The sequence below is a fragment of the Carassius auratus genome, chromosome 13, assembly GCF_003368295.1.
Source record: "Carassius auratus strain Wakin chromosome 13, ASM336829v1, whole genome shotgun sequence".
In the NCBI taxonomy this organism is placed as follows: domain Eukaryota; kingdom Metazoa; phylum Chordata; class Actinopteri; order Cypriniformes; family Cyprinidae; genus Carassius; species Carassius auratus.
Genome location: NC_039255.1, coordinates 15513116 through 15527345, shown reverse-complemented (window position 1 = coordinate 15527345; position 14230 = coordinate 15513116). Strand labels below are relative to the sequence as shown.

The window sequence follows — 14230 nt, the reverse complement described above, 5'->3', positions numbered from 1 at the left end:
TTCATTTTACTCAATTTACAATGAGATACAATTATTTAAAGTTAGGTAAAAACTGTTAGCTTTAATGCACTGTAAGTCGCTTTGGATAAAAGCGTCTGCTAAATGCATAAATTAATTAATTAAAACATTTTTACTGGAAAACATTGCTTAATAATGCCAATTCTCTTCTGGGTTTTAGAACTTAAGAGCGGTGTTTGAATCTACCACCCATCATCTCAACAGCCCACCAGAATGCCATTACTTAATTCAGAGAGAGCATTTACATTGAGACAGCATCAAGAGATAGATGCAGACCTGTTGGTTCTCCATGAGGAATTTCAGTGCCATGGTAGCTTTTCAGCATTTTTTATTCAGTTTGTGTAACTAAAATCAACAGGCACACCCTGATTTATGTTAATAACTTTAATGCACTTTAGGGTAACAAAACCACAGGCAATGTAGTGATTCTCCAGAATATAAAAATGCCAGTACGCTAAGTAAATTCATCTTTAAAAAAACAAAATACAAAACACTAATAATAGAGGTTCTTTTTTTACACGTTGACCTATTGAGCAAATATCCCAAAAATAACAAATGCACATTCTACAAAATAGATTGCTGTCCAGGAACCAGTTAGTTTGCTTCCCTATAAAGAGGCTTGGAATGCAATCCTAGAGTCAAATAAAAGGAAGTTCAATACAAGTAAAATAGTTAACAAAAATAAACAAGAGAGAACAGGGAACTATTTAGTGTTTCTCAACTTTACATTACACGCGAGGCTTAGAAAACACCCATACTGTACAAGCTTTGGTATTGTGTAGGTGAACTAACCACCTATTGTTTGACAACTAAATTAAGACCTTATGAAATATCAACCTTAAATAGGCACAGCTACTTTTATATATGCAAATCAATAAAACCAGATACTCAGACTCAAGTATTATTATTATTATTAATTTTTTTTATAAACAAGGGCATATTCCTTTGTATGCTTACCTTCACATTACAAGCAGGATTTAGAAAAATTAAACTTCAGTCCATTCTAAGGTGAATAAAGGCACCATTACTTGCACCTTGTTCAACAGACAAATACATGTTTTTTTGAAGCCAAGCCAGAAAAACTATTTATACACTTTAATACAAAAAATATACACTATTCTTTCCTTAAGAGTGAATAGGTAGACCAATGCAAAAACAAGTGGTATAACAGACAATACCAAATGTTCTATATGTAAAAAATGTTTGTGCAATTATATACGATGCTCTCTGAGAAAAAGGGAAGCGTCTGTTTCGTTCAGCCATCTGTAGGCACATGAGCCAGGCAATAGAGTTGAGCTTCTTTGTGTAGATGTGGGTTTGTAATCAGGGACAGTGTGCTCCCAGTCTTATTGCAGTGGGCTGTCAAACACTGTGTCTGGTAGGACAGAGATCTTTAGCTTCTTATCGGGCCAGCTGTACTCCTTAGGCAGCTTAGACTGGGTGAGAGGGTAAAGAGATATACAGCTTGTTAAAAACATTCAACAGTTTATAAAATCAGTAAAACACTTTAACAGGAGGTGTAAAATCATACCACTTCACGGGTGCTCAAATCCTGAATTTCAGCTAGCATCTGCTCTACAAACTCCTCAGTAAGAAGTATCTAAGTTGTGGAGATCAGAAGTCACACACACATGGAAAGGAACTGAACTTCAAAAATCATTCACCCAAAAATTCACTCAGCACCAGGCCACTCAAGATGAGTTTGTTTGTTCATAACAACAGATTTGGATAAGTTTAGTATTACATAATTTGCTCACTAATGAATCCTCTGCGGTGAATGGGTTTCACTGGAGAAAGCAATGTTATAGATAGAGGACTTGTATTTAAGAGGACTTATATTTAAGCTGGAAGCATCTTGACTTTTCTCTGCGCAATACGTTAACTGATAAGACTGGAATTGTGTGGATTATTGTTTTTATCAGCTGTTTAGACTCTCTTTCTGATGGCACCCATTCACTGCAGAGGATCCATTGGTCAGCAAGTGATGTAAAGCTAAATTTCTCCAAATCTGTACAGCTGAAGAAACAAACACATTTACATCTTGGATTGCCTAAATGTTAATTTCTGGGTAAACTATTCCTTCAAGCGATGTAATAGTAATGCATGACTGTTACCTGTAGCCATGGTCCATGTGCAGCATACGGATGCTCTTCTGTGGCAAAGGCCCCTTCTACCCCAGTGGATACAAAGGTGATTGCGGTGTCTCCATTAATGCTTTTATATGTGAAATGTCGGCCATGAAGCAGACGACCTCTACAAGAAAAGATTAAAAAGAAAAAAAAAAGAATTAATAATTCACACGGACAAGTGTTGTTAACACAAGCGGGAAATATTAAAGGCTAAAACTATAAGTAACCTGATGTTCACTTTGTCCCTGCTCTCATTTGAACTTTAAACAAAGGCATCTCTGTGAGCCTTGTCTCTGTTTCTGTCCAAACAAGAAGATTACATAAAACTCATATCCCACTCTTACAGTGCCAGAAAATTCAGAGCTGTTAGCATTTCAGTGAGAATGTTTGTAAAACTGAAATATACTGTAATATGAATAAAGTGCAAATCAGCAAACCAGCTAAAAAAAGCACCACCAAAATAAACAAAAATTCAAGTTAAGGAGGCAAAAATGCCCTTACACAATTAAACTAAAAATCTTAAGACTGTCAGGATTAAAGTGAAATGTGGAAAAAAAAAAAGTTGTGCTAAATTATCTTAAAATAAGAATAGGTTGTTTACTTGCATCGCAGCAATGAAAGTGTCTGCCTGTTCAATATGGATTTATATAGGCTAATAAAATGTCAATATTTACACATTTCTTAATATTTGTCACAAATAACTTTTTTATTTTATTTATAAAACGGCATGCATTTCTGTGTGTTATTTGTTCTTTATTTTTACAGAGAATGACATGACATTGTGAAAATTGATTTAAAAATGATTTAGCCAATTCAATGAAAATGAAAACAAAGGATGGATTAATAAAATATCCTCACAATTAAACTCACAGGTTCTCTCTTTATACTCAACAAAGTGCACACACGATGTGAATAGGAGAATCATAGTACAGTTAGCTTCATTAATTATGTAAGGGATAATGTACATCCATCCAGCTGATCTCTCAGAATAAACCCTAAAAGGGTGATCAGGACCCCCACGCGAAGCAGAGGAGCTGCGTTTGAATGAAACGAGAGTGAGTCCACGATACCAGGATGACATACATAAATAATAGTACACCATTTTGAATCGGGTTTTAATATTTTATTAGCTAAACAAATGCAAAGCTTCCACCAAGAAAAATAGTTCAAGTAAGATCACAGCGGCGACTGGTGTTACCCAGACGAGCCTGTTTTTGATTAGCTTTTACCGGTTGTTATCCAGGGATAACATACCTCGGAATGTCACGACTGACCAATCAGAATCAAGTATTCCACAGAGCCATGTAATAAACTTAAATAATTGACAACTTCAGTGATTTTAAAAGGGGCCTTTTAACGTGCATAAAAAAAAGTGAAAAAAAAAAAAAGTTTGCTGAATATGTTTGGAATACATTTAAAAGGCCCCTGAATTTTTTTTTCCTATAACGATTATAGAAATTTAAATTGATTAATGGAAAATGTCATTTCTGACCCAAGTAATTTTCAAGAAAACATATGGCTAAAGACCCTTATTTACACAAGTACATTCCCTACAGAGTTCTGCCCTACCTGAGACACAGTGGGAGAAGAGTGCCAGACTCCTGGTTGAACTTCAGATGCACGCTTTCCAGCTGTCGTGTTCGCACCAACTCGTGAGGGACGATAGCAGCTGAGCTCTCACTTTCTAGACTGCCCTTACGGCTCCTGAGATAACAGAAGAGGAGAAAATATAAATAAGAAAAAAAAAAAAGAATGAGGGTGCCCAATTTGTGTCCAAGCGCCCAGTTTGAATATTTGGGCACTAAATCCATATTCAACATTATTAATGTAAATGCATTAGATAACCATGCTATGACCAGATTAAAACACATTAACTATGAACACAATACCATAATGTTAAACTACCAGAAATGTTCCAAATACTGATGCAATGATATTCATACATTTGTAGCTTAAATGGTTAAATACTTTTTAAGAACGTAGTAAACAAATACTGCAGAGCAGAGTTTTGTGTTTCCGTATTTTTCAAACAAAAAAAGTAACTTGTAGACACTACTGAACACCCATTTTCAATGTGGAATAAAGAAGAAGAATAGTCTCCATAGACAATTTGTTGGAGAAATAGTTTCAGTTTCACTCGTAGTTGGCTCTTACCTTGATGTCTGCTGGGTCTGGAAATGTCCAACTGATTGTCTATGGAGAAATTAGGGGCAGATTTGTACCACAGTGAAGTGAATGAATGCATTTACCACTACTGCCACATGGCAAATCAATTTTTTTATTTTCAAAAGCCACTTTTAACTTTTCCTCTTTTAAAGAGATTGGGAGCACTCCTTTAAATGCATCCACATATAATTTGTAATTCTGCTAATTCAGTTGCTACTATAAGGTATTTTAAGCAAGATGTTAAGACCCGATGCATGAGTGGAACAAGTGTGGCAAACACAGCTTTAGCAACTGATTAACAACCGTGTCCATAATGATAACTGACTGCTTTATTAAAAATAGGTACAAATAAGTCAGATAAAATTGCATACAGGATTTGAATCATTTTCATCAAGCCTGGTTCTATTAATGGTTCTTTAACGTGCACTGGTCAGCAATGTATGTTTCGAGCAATAGATTTCAGCAGCAAAGTAGTCAGATTCTCCAAATAATTAATCTTATGATCCAGTTCTTTATAGTACAACAAATCATGTATGAATCAATGAAAGGGGGTATGTAAATTAATCAAATACTGAAACTGCAAGTCATTACTTTAGTCAGGACAAACTGGAAATTCAATACAACAGCTTGGTCACAAGTACTAAAACAATTGTTAATAAAACTGGAATCGTTAAGAGGAATCTGCATAAGAACTGTAAAAAATTTTATGAATCTCAGTCATCGCAGAAGCCTGAAATCTTTTTCCTCTCCATGAAGAAAGTATGTACAGAAGTGAAGACTGTTATAAGGAAACTGTCATTGTATATCACTTCAATTCAGCATTAGGTTTTTCATCATGATTATTTGGAACAGGCAACACAACCAATTTCAGCAGGCTGTCAGGCTGTGCTCCAGGATGTATGTCTGAATATCTGGCTGGGCTACCAGTAGCAGGGGACTGTGAGCAAAACAAGGGGCCGCAGACAACAGGATAGAGAGATTAACTCAGACAAACCATGCACTAAGAGGATCTGGATTGCATAGCGTTTAATGAGATGAGGATGGAGTGCTTAAAACAGTCACCCCAGCTAACTGCTACCATCACAGACCTAATTATAGGCAAGTCTAATAGTGCAAATAATCATGAGTCAAAGACCATTTGTACTGGCAGACCATTGATACTCGAAGCTACTTCTGTGAGCTACAGCAGGCCGGCTGGCAAGAGTCGGTACTCATGAGGACAGAGACTGAAGGGACACGCTGTGTCTGAAAAATACTTGCAGGTAATTATCCACATATTGGACAGGCTTCTGATCCGCTGTCAAACCAATAGTGATTTTGATATATGTAGCAGTTAAGCTGAACCAACCAAAGTTCATGAAATTAATTCCTAAAAATTGCAGGCCTGTTTAAAAGCCATTTTTCAACTGTGCACCAAATAGGGGTGGGCGGCATGTCTAAAACCTTACTGCATCACATAACCGTATATATCAGGATCAGTTCATTTTGCAGCGTTTTATCACATTGCTCTCTTGCAGTATGCATTGGGTGTTTGTGTGCAGTTTACACTGGACGTCTAGCATTATTTTTTGTGTCACCAAGTGAAATCTATGAATGAAGAAAACTCATTATGACCGCTTGTTTTTGTTTAATAACTACAAGCAGTCCTAATGAGTTTCCAGCAATAACAATATTTAAGAGTCATTGAGAAAACAACTTTTACTTGAGCTTTTGATATAGAGGAGATCATCGTACTAAAAGAAAAGAAAGAGTTTCAGAACTGAAAATGTCCTTCTTATAGAAAGCTTTAATTAAAACCAGGCCCAGCAAACGCCAGATCCTTGAATGGGTTAAACAGCACCCCCACAGAAGAATTAATAAGACATTGTAGGGAAATGATGCTCAACCAGAACCAAGCAATAAACATGCCATTGAAAATCGCAAAATATTGTGCAGTGCCTGACTGTGGAAGAACAAAGTCGCTGTTTAAGCTTCCTTTGGATTAAGAAACTAGAAATGCGCGGTTGAACTTTATTTTTAATGAAGTTTCAGCTCACGTGAGTAAAATATTAAGTGTTTGTTTGCTTCATTTCACCATGGATTCCTTTGTAGACAAGACACAGGTCTGCCCTGGATTTGCTGAGACTAAAAAGCAATGCTGTGCCATCTATATTTGATCCGACAGGAATGGCGCAGCACACTTATGCGAGTAAAAAATACTTATACAATGTGTCACTATTGTTTTGTTAGCAATTACTTGATATGTCCTCATTTTGTGTACGTGTCTAACCAAAGTCACAGAGGGCTCCAACTATGAAGGACGTAGCTTGTCAAACAGACACACAGAAAGTTAGTTTACTATGCAAAACTGTTATCCAATCATAGCAGTGGGTGTTTACTTCCAAGTCTTCAATGTGGCATGCCCATAAAAAAAATAAAAAAATAAAAAAAAAGAGCGTTTCCCGAGCCAGCCTCAAAACCAGTGTAGAAAATAGCCTATTATTTCTTGATTTTTATGTTTTTGAATGTAAAAACAACATGAACGTCATAAGTGAACCCCAGAAGAACAGTATAAAATAATTTAAAAAGCCAGTTTATAAACAAGCGTATAGACTAATTTATAGGGGTTGACATCCCATATAAATTAACAATCATAATTATCACAATCGTGACCATTTTTACGTGATTAATTGTGCACCCTGTGCAATTAACAATATGGCAAAATCTCTACCTGGCGACACACAATGTATATATAGTCAGAACACCCAGCCCTGGCACCAAACAACTTTGGTGTCCTAGCCATAAACCATAATGATGCTAGGGGTGCTCCGATCACGATCGGCCAATCGTTATTGCGCATCTCGTCAGTAAAGCCGGTTTTCTAATCAGCGGTTAATTCCATCAGGTGCGTGATTTCACATAGAGCAGCTGTTACTACACAGAGCCATTGTTAACTGAGAAGATGCACCAAAAAACGCTGAAAATTAACGTGATTTGCGCATCTTCTCTATTAACAACGGCTCTGTGTAGTTACAGCTGCTCTATGTGAAATCACGCACCTGATGGAATTAACCGATGATTAGAAAACCGGCTTTACTGACGAGAAGCGCATAACGATCGGACGATCGTGATCGGAGCACCCCTAAATGATGCCATCCTGTCCCAAACAGGTGGCATAACAAACCAAAGCAATTTGGTGTCGTGCAACAATCTCTTCAACCTGCAACTACCAGAATTATGGTCACAGCACTGGTAAACCATACTTCCACTTGACCAGTATAATCACTCAGTCCTGGAGCGCTGATTGTCGTGAAAAGAGCAGGACTTACTGTGGCCGGTCTTGACTGTGCCTCTGGCTGCTGATGGGAGGCAGGACAGACTTGCTGTTAATCTCCAGTCCTTTCCTCAGGGCCTCTCTAATCTGTTCAGTGTCTGTATGAACAATACACAAATACTCATGACAACGACACGTAATTTGGGCCAATACAAAATCTCTGAAGCATAGAGAGTTTGGTGTCTTGTCCTTAGCACCCATCACCTTTGTCCGACAGCCTGCGTGGCTGTGACCCAATGCAAATGCTCCTGCTGTCGTCCTCATCCTCGGGAGGTCGGCTCAAGTCATCCCAGGCACACTTGGCACTGACCCCGCTCAGGTTAGAGCCATCCGTCTCTATGCCCTTATCCACTCGCTCCTGCTTGGGATGAGCAATCAACACACACACACTAATCAGCAGGAGATCAGCCTGGCTGGACATGTGTCCATCTCAGCGCAGAGAAGGAGGGGTCAGAGGACTAACAACAGGTGGAGGGGTTGAGTTTAACAGCCACAGACTTAATTATACTCCATCTTTTCCCATCACTCCTGAAGCATCACAGTATGAGTTATAACAGATGACCTTAATCGGCAGACATAATTATCATTCATTACTTGAGAGAGGTAAAATGTGTTAAAAAAGAGGGCATAGGTGCAAAATATTTAAAGGACATGTCAAGTTTAGCTTTGATAAATAAATAAAAAGTATCTAAACGGGCCACACTGTTAACAAAGCTCTTAATTTTAAGGAATAATTCACCGAAAAATTAGCAGTTGCACTGATATTAAAATTCTGGCTGATATAGATCAGCAAATAATTATGATGCAATGGTCAGTAATGAAAAATGGATATTCATTGCTATAGATTGCATTTAACGGTGTTATAAACATTTTTTCAAAAGTTAACTTTTAGCGATGACAGAAATCTCTGTTCAAAATTAATACTTATTAGAAATACTTCAAAAAAAAATGTTTCTTGAGCACTTAATCAGCATATTAGAATGTTTGACAGTTGTCATATGGTAAAGAGGAACGTGTAAATTAAATGATTAAAATTCTTCAAAATATCGCTTTTGTGTTCCACATAAAAAAATAACAAAAAAGCCATTTAGGAACAATATCGAGGTGGGTATATAAGAACATTTTCGTTGGTGGGTGAACTGTTCCTTTCAACAACATGCAAACTTCAGAAAGCCTTACTTGCATATGTGGATCAATCTCAAAAATAGTTTCCCCTCTTCTCATGTCAGTGATTAACCATGGACCCCCAGCGCTGCAAAAACAACAATGAAACAAGACCCATTTCAGAATTAAGGAAAAACAAGAATAGCACAAAGCATCTCAGAGCAAATGAAAGCTCCTGACCCATTCCATACAGAGTAACAGCATTCAAAGTACACTGCCCTTATCTACAGTTCCCACAATGCCTCAGCAATAGTGGAAAAGAGACATGAATTAGGAACATAACACCCATATTCTTGCATTTGCTTACAGTAAATTTAACACAAACTTATTAAGGTCACCAATCCATAAATCCCATAGAGACTAAGTAATAAATCAAGAGCATTAATTTAGTTCCTCAGGTGGTTAAATCAATCCAGGAGTTTCTTTAATGTAGTTTTCCCACCAGTTGAGCACGAGCATGTCCTTGGCCTGTCTCATGGCTGGCTGTGGGATTACTCACATGTGCACTCCTCTCAGCAGGTCCAGAATGCCTTGACCGTTCCACTGCTGCGCTGCCTGCAGCTCCTCTGTGCAAACACCCACAATCTGATGAGCACAGAAGGAAAAACTTAATTTACACCGATCACAAGGAGACGCATGCACAGGAGGACAAGGTTAATAAGTGAGGAATTTCAAATGTACAGAGAGGCACAGCTGAATCTACATGGCTGTATAAACATATCTGTGAATGATCTCAATGGCTAAAGAAACAAATAAAGAGAACTTAATAAATGTGGACTTTATATTGCCCTACAATCAACCACTTTACTGAAACTGCTGGCATGTTGTGCCTGACCTGAAGGAAGCTGACGTGACCAAAGGGGGTCTGCACTGGCAGCATCTGGGGGTCCTCCGTGAGTAACATATGCTGGATTCTAGACTCGCTGTTGTCCAACGGACTGTGCCACGAAATGTGATCGCCGCTACAGAATGTGTTTTCTGTCGCAGAGCAAATTATTTGTCTGAGAGATTTGCATACTTTCAATTGAAATTAAGTTTAAATTAATTAAATTATTGCATACAGTACAAGCAACAGAATATAGACATAGATACCTCCTATGGGACAAATCTGCTATTTGTACACTAAAAACACTAAGAAAAGTCTGTATGTGAATTGTTTGCACTTCCAATCAATAAAGCAACAAAAATACAGCAAAAAAAACAGCCCATACATATTTAGATATTTATCACTGAATAGTATTCTAAAATAAAAGCATTAAAATGATCACAATATCAGGCTGAAAAACAATCATAAAAAAACGAAATTGAGTGCTTTTAAAATGAAAAAAATAAAATAAAATACATGACTAACATCAAGGGGGAAAATTAAATTATATAATACAATGCCTTTAAGAGAGCCCTTTTAGACCAATCATATTAATTAACTTTAAATACGTTAAAGCTGAAAACAACAGCTGCTCAAGTGTTTTGAAATTACAGAAGGAATGCTTCTGTATTGTAACATTACTGTTGGATCTACTCTAGTCAAACCCACTCAGCACTGCATCATTGTTTACTTCCAAAGCCTGTATCCTACTATCTTGTTTAAAAATTAATCAGTAGTAGAGGAAGACTGCATTTACATTGCAAGTCTTCATGAACAGATCTGATCTTCCGACCCAATCCGATTTTTTGGCCTGTCTGTTTACATTCACTTTAGACACTGGTATCCGATATCTCTGTTTAAATTAATCACCGCCCAAAAGGATTGTTTGTAGTTATCGCTTTGGGTTATTAAAATTATTTTTATTATTTACGTCGAGAGGCCATAATTATTTGCCAGCATGGACAACGGCTGTTTTAAACACAAAATGTGACTGAAAGGATAAATAAATGGCAAATATCGGTAAATTTAATTTGTTAGCCTATTTTATCTACAGCTCCCTAGAAGAAGAATTCTTTAGTCAAATAAAGTAGCACCAAGATTACATTTATTTAAATTAATTCAAATGAATTAACTAGAGAGAGAGAGAGAGAGAGAGAAAGAGTGTGAAGCTTGCGAACGTGTCAAGTTTGTTGGTTTAATAAAAAAAAACTAAGTTATCACCTCATTGCTGAGAAATATAATGTAGCTGTTGTATTTATAAACTTACGGGGCAGGGGTTGAAAACCAGCTCCTGAATCTACAATTTCTTACCTACAGAAAGTTTCCATCTCAATAAAATGGGAGGACATACAGCTCATCACTTTCTGCAGAGGCGGTGCTTAAACGTCATAAAGTGGCACATTCCAAAACAAGTCATTTCCTTAGCTTGGTTTCAAATAAAAGCGGTTTTTAAACGAACAAAAAAGTTCTGAGTTTCAAAACTTACAGGATGTTTTTATAGTTCATTGATCTGTTATATGTCAAAAAATTGATTTCTCAGTCCATGACCCCTTTAAGAGTGGGTGCAGGTACAGTACCTGATTGAAACACATATCGAGCCAGGCCTTGCATGAGCTCAGCTGGCCAGGTAGGGGGTCCCGTCTCTCCTGCTTCTCTCTTCAAGCGAAATGTGAGCTCAAAACCAAAACCACTTGGGCCCTCTTGGCCTGTGAATCTATAAAGAAGCAAAATTCATCTTAAATTTAATCAATACCAAGCAACATCAACACAAATGTTCACACTAAACTAAACATGTAATTAATTCAACTACTGAAACTCACGGTACATCGTGTAAATATGAATACAAGTTGAACTAAACTAGCTGGGTATTGCTGTAACAACACTGCCATGTAATGAAACTGTTCATCTCATAATCTTTCATTCTTACTCATGAACTCTGTTGTCCCCGTACAAATCACTAAGACCCAAGCTGACATAGTGCCAATGTTCTGGTATGTCTTGTCCAGGACATCCCATGTTTCTGTACATACTGATGTAGTCCAGAGGATCTGGACCCCCTAACCTGAAAAGAGGATTATAGAAGAAAACAGTGAGTCATTGAGATGGGAAAAGTACACTTGAAAGTTTGTTATATGCCTATTAATGCTTCTGCTGACTGATATTTGATTGTCCTCTTTGATCACCACTCAGTGTTATAATAATAAAAACTAGTTATGAAATAGTTTAAACTAAATTCAGTTTTATTGAACTTGTTTTTATGTGTGCATATCAAGCAACAACATAAAATAGAAATGCTTCAGACGTCTCACCAGTACTTCACAATGGCTGTGACTTGCAGCGGGTTCGCCTGATCGGGATACAGGCGCCTGGATTCCCCATAAATGGCCTGCAATCCCGGGGGAAAGAGCGAGGCGAGGCCGAGGTGCGCTGCTGCTGCTGCTGCTGCGCTGCTAGGCCGCATCTCATCCATCCCCACACGGACTCACAAAACAGAGAACAAAGTTGCCGAAACGCAAGAAAAATATGTGTTCTTTAAAAATTTCAATAAAAAGGGCAATTAAATCACCGGCAACATAAAAACACTTCCCCCCCTATGTTTAACCCCTGTTGCAGTTTATCCTCAGTGTTTTTTATGTCCAGAAAGGGGACGTGGCTATCTCTTTGATTGGCACTTGACCCACCCAATCAGAACAGCCGTTAGAAAGACGAGACATGAGAGTCGCGATGCGGTTGGACGTTTAGCGTTCCATCAGTTTGTTAGCTGTTGATCCATGTGGAGGTGGAGGCTCAGTGGTCTGCTACGCGGAATGCGTCCATATCCAATGCTATTGAACAACAGTTACTTGTTTCTTTTCTTTTTTTTCGTTTACTTTTGCAACATTAAGAGACTATTTTATAATTTATTATCTATTCCACTTAAATTTCAATTACCCTGTTAAAACTTTATTACCTTCTGTTAGCCTTCCAATGACTTCCATAATAAGTTTCTGATTTTTCTTTTGCCCACCACGCATACATAAGTTAATTCATATCTTATTCTTTACATTTCCATCTTTTTCTATTTTACACCCCCCCCCCCCCACAAAATAATAATCTACTTTAATTGATACTTAAAAAGAAGTGTAATCTTTATTTTAGCCTACTGTTTCAGTAATTTACTGCTAATATGCTATTTAAAATGTATTGTCCAAATGCCAGGAATTGGAGTAATTTATCAATTTGTTTCGTAAATCAAATTCATTTTAGATTTGTACTGTAATTGCTAAATGCTTACATTTGTTTGTGAACCTACTAACTGTACTTTCCGAAGTAGATTAGTAGATTTAGTGCCACCTGCTGGTCAGATTATTGACTGTACGCTCTGTCACATGAATCATCCAGTACTGGACCCTATCAGGGGTTTTCCATCCTGTCCTGGAGACCCCCCAGCCCTATACAGTCTGTATGTCTCCTTCATCTAACACACCCAATTAACTCACCAGCTCATTAGTAGAGACTGTGTCTGACAAAAGAGACAAAATATGCAGCGGCCGGGGGGCCTCCAGGACAGGTTTGAAAACCCCTGCCTTATATTGTAATGTAGGATGTTTTTCCCCCCAGCCGAAATATGCAAAAGACACAATTTTTAGGTCGACTTCCTTGAATAATATAATGTATAAATAATATAATTCAAACAATCTTATGTTGCATTATGCTTGTAGCTAAATACACATCATTCTCTTGGCAGCAGTGTTTTACCACTATTTTATTTATTTGTTTTTTTATCTTTCCCATTTCTAAGCATATGCTTATGTGCAGAAGGAAATTGGAAAAGAAAAAAAACAGAGATTAAGAATCATATCTCCAGAAAGTCAGTTACAATACAGTTTGTCAGAACAGATTATTTATGCTCAGTATACCAGGCCAGTTTGTGGCAATTATGACTGATAAGACGTAGGCTTCATGTTGTTGATGTAATATGCTGCTTGAATACCAAAAACCTTTGTTAAATTGGTTACAAGTGATGTGTTACACAGAACAGCACACAGAATCTGCAAATGGTTAAGTACTTTTTTTCCATTCTCATGACTCAAGCAAATTGTTTGATCAGATGCTTGGTTTTCATTGTTTCATTTTGACTTCAATTCTTAATCATATGGAAGAATATGCTTCAATTTAAGACAGCTGCAATAACATTTCCAGTAAATTGATTTACAGAGTTGTTTAAATTTACAGGTATGTATTTTTTTTATATTTTTAGTATCTTCAGTATAGAATAATATGCAGATTACACCATCAGGACACAGCTGAGCATGAGTATTACCATTTCTATGGACCAAACCAAAAAGTTTATTTTTAGTCCTATTTGTTACCATCAGTCAAGTGTGCTTCCCCTGCCAAATGTTGCTCCAAAAAGCATTAGGATTCAGTCACCATGAGATGCCCAGTGAAGCATGGTGGAAGGGTTGACCCTGAGAGGGGAGCTGCGCTGGGGGAAACTCCAGAGAGTGTTCTGTGTGAAAGCTACCAGACTTCATGAAAGAGGATCACTTACCCCAGCACATCTGTGTGGATCAGCTATCAGAACAGGCAGTT

At 37.4% G+C, this 14230-nt stretch overlaps 1 protein-coding gene across 4 annotated transcripts; it reads right to left on the bottom strand.

The window, feature by feature from the left end:
* Positions 1-387: 387 nt before the first annotated feature.
* Positions 388-12312, bottom strand: LOC113112818 (suppressor of fused homolog). Of its 4 annotated transcripts, none has more exons than XM_026278701.1 (13): positions 11965-12312; positions 11583-11717; positions 11233-11369; positions 9626-9768; positions 9290-9375; positions 8806-8878; positions 7831-7987; positions 7622-7724; positions 4302-4340; positions 3717-3851; positions 2133-2271; positions 1550-1618; positions 388-1454 (listed from the first exon to the last, which is right to left on the bottom strand). In XM_026278701.1, the coding sequence occupies exons 1-13, from the start codon at positions 12123-12125 to the stop codon at positions 1365-1367; spliced, it is 1467 nt and encodes a 488-aa protein (XP_026134486.1). In that variant the 5' UTR covers positions 12126-12312; the 3' UTR covers positions 388-1364. The 4 variants fall into 4 exon arrangements, with proteins under 4 accessions (XP_026134486.1, XP_026134487.1, XP_026134488.1 ...); XM_026278702.1 differs by having other exon boundaries at positions 7831-7984; XM_026278703.1 differs by lacking the exon at positions 4302-4340.
* Between the last annotated feature and the right edge of the window lie 1918 nt (positions 12313-14230).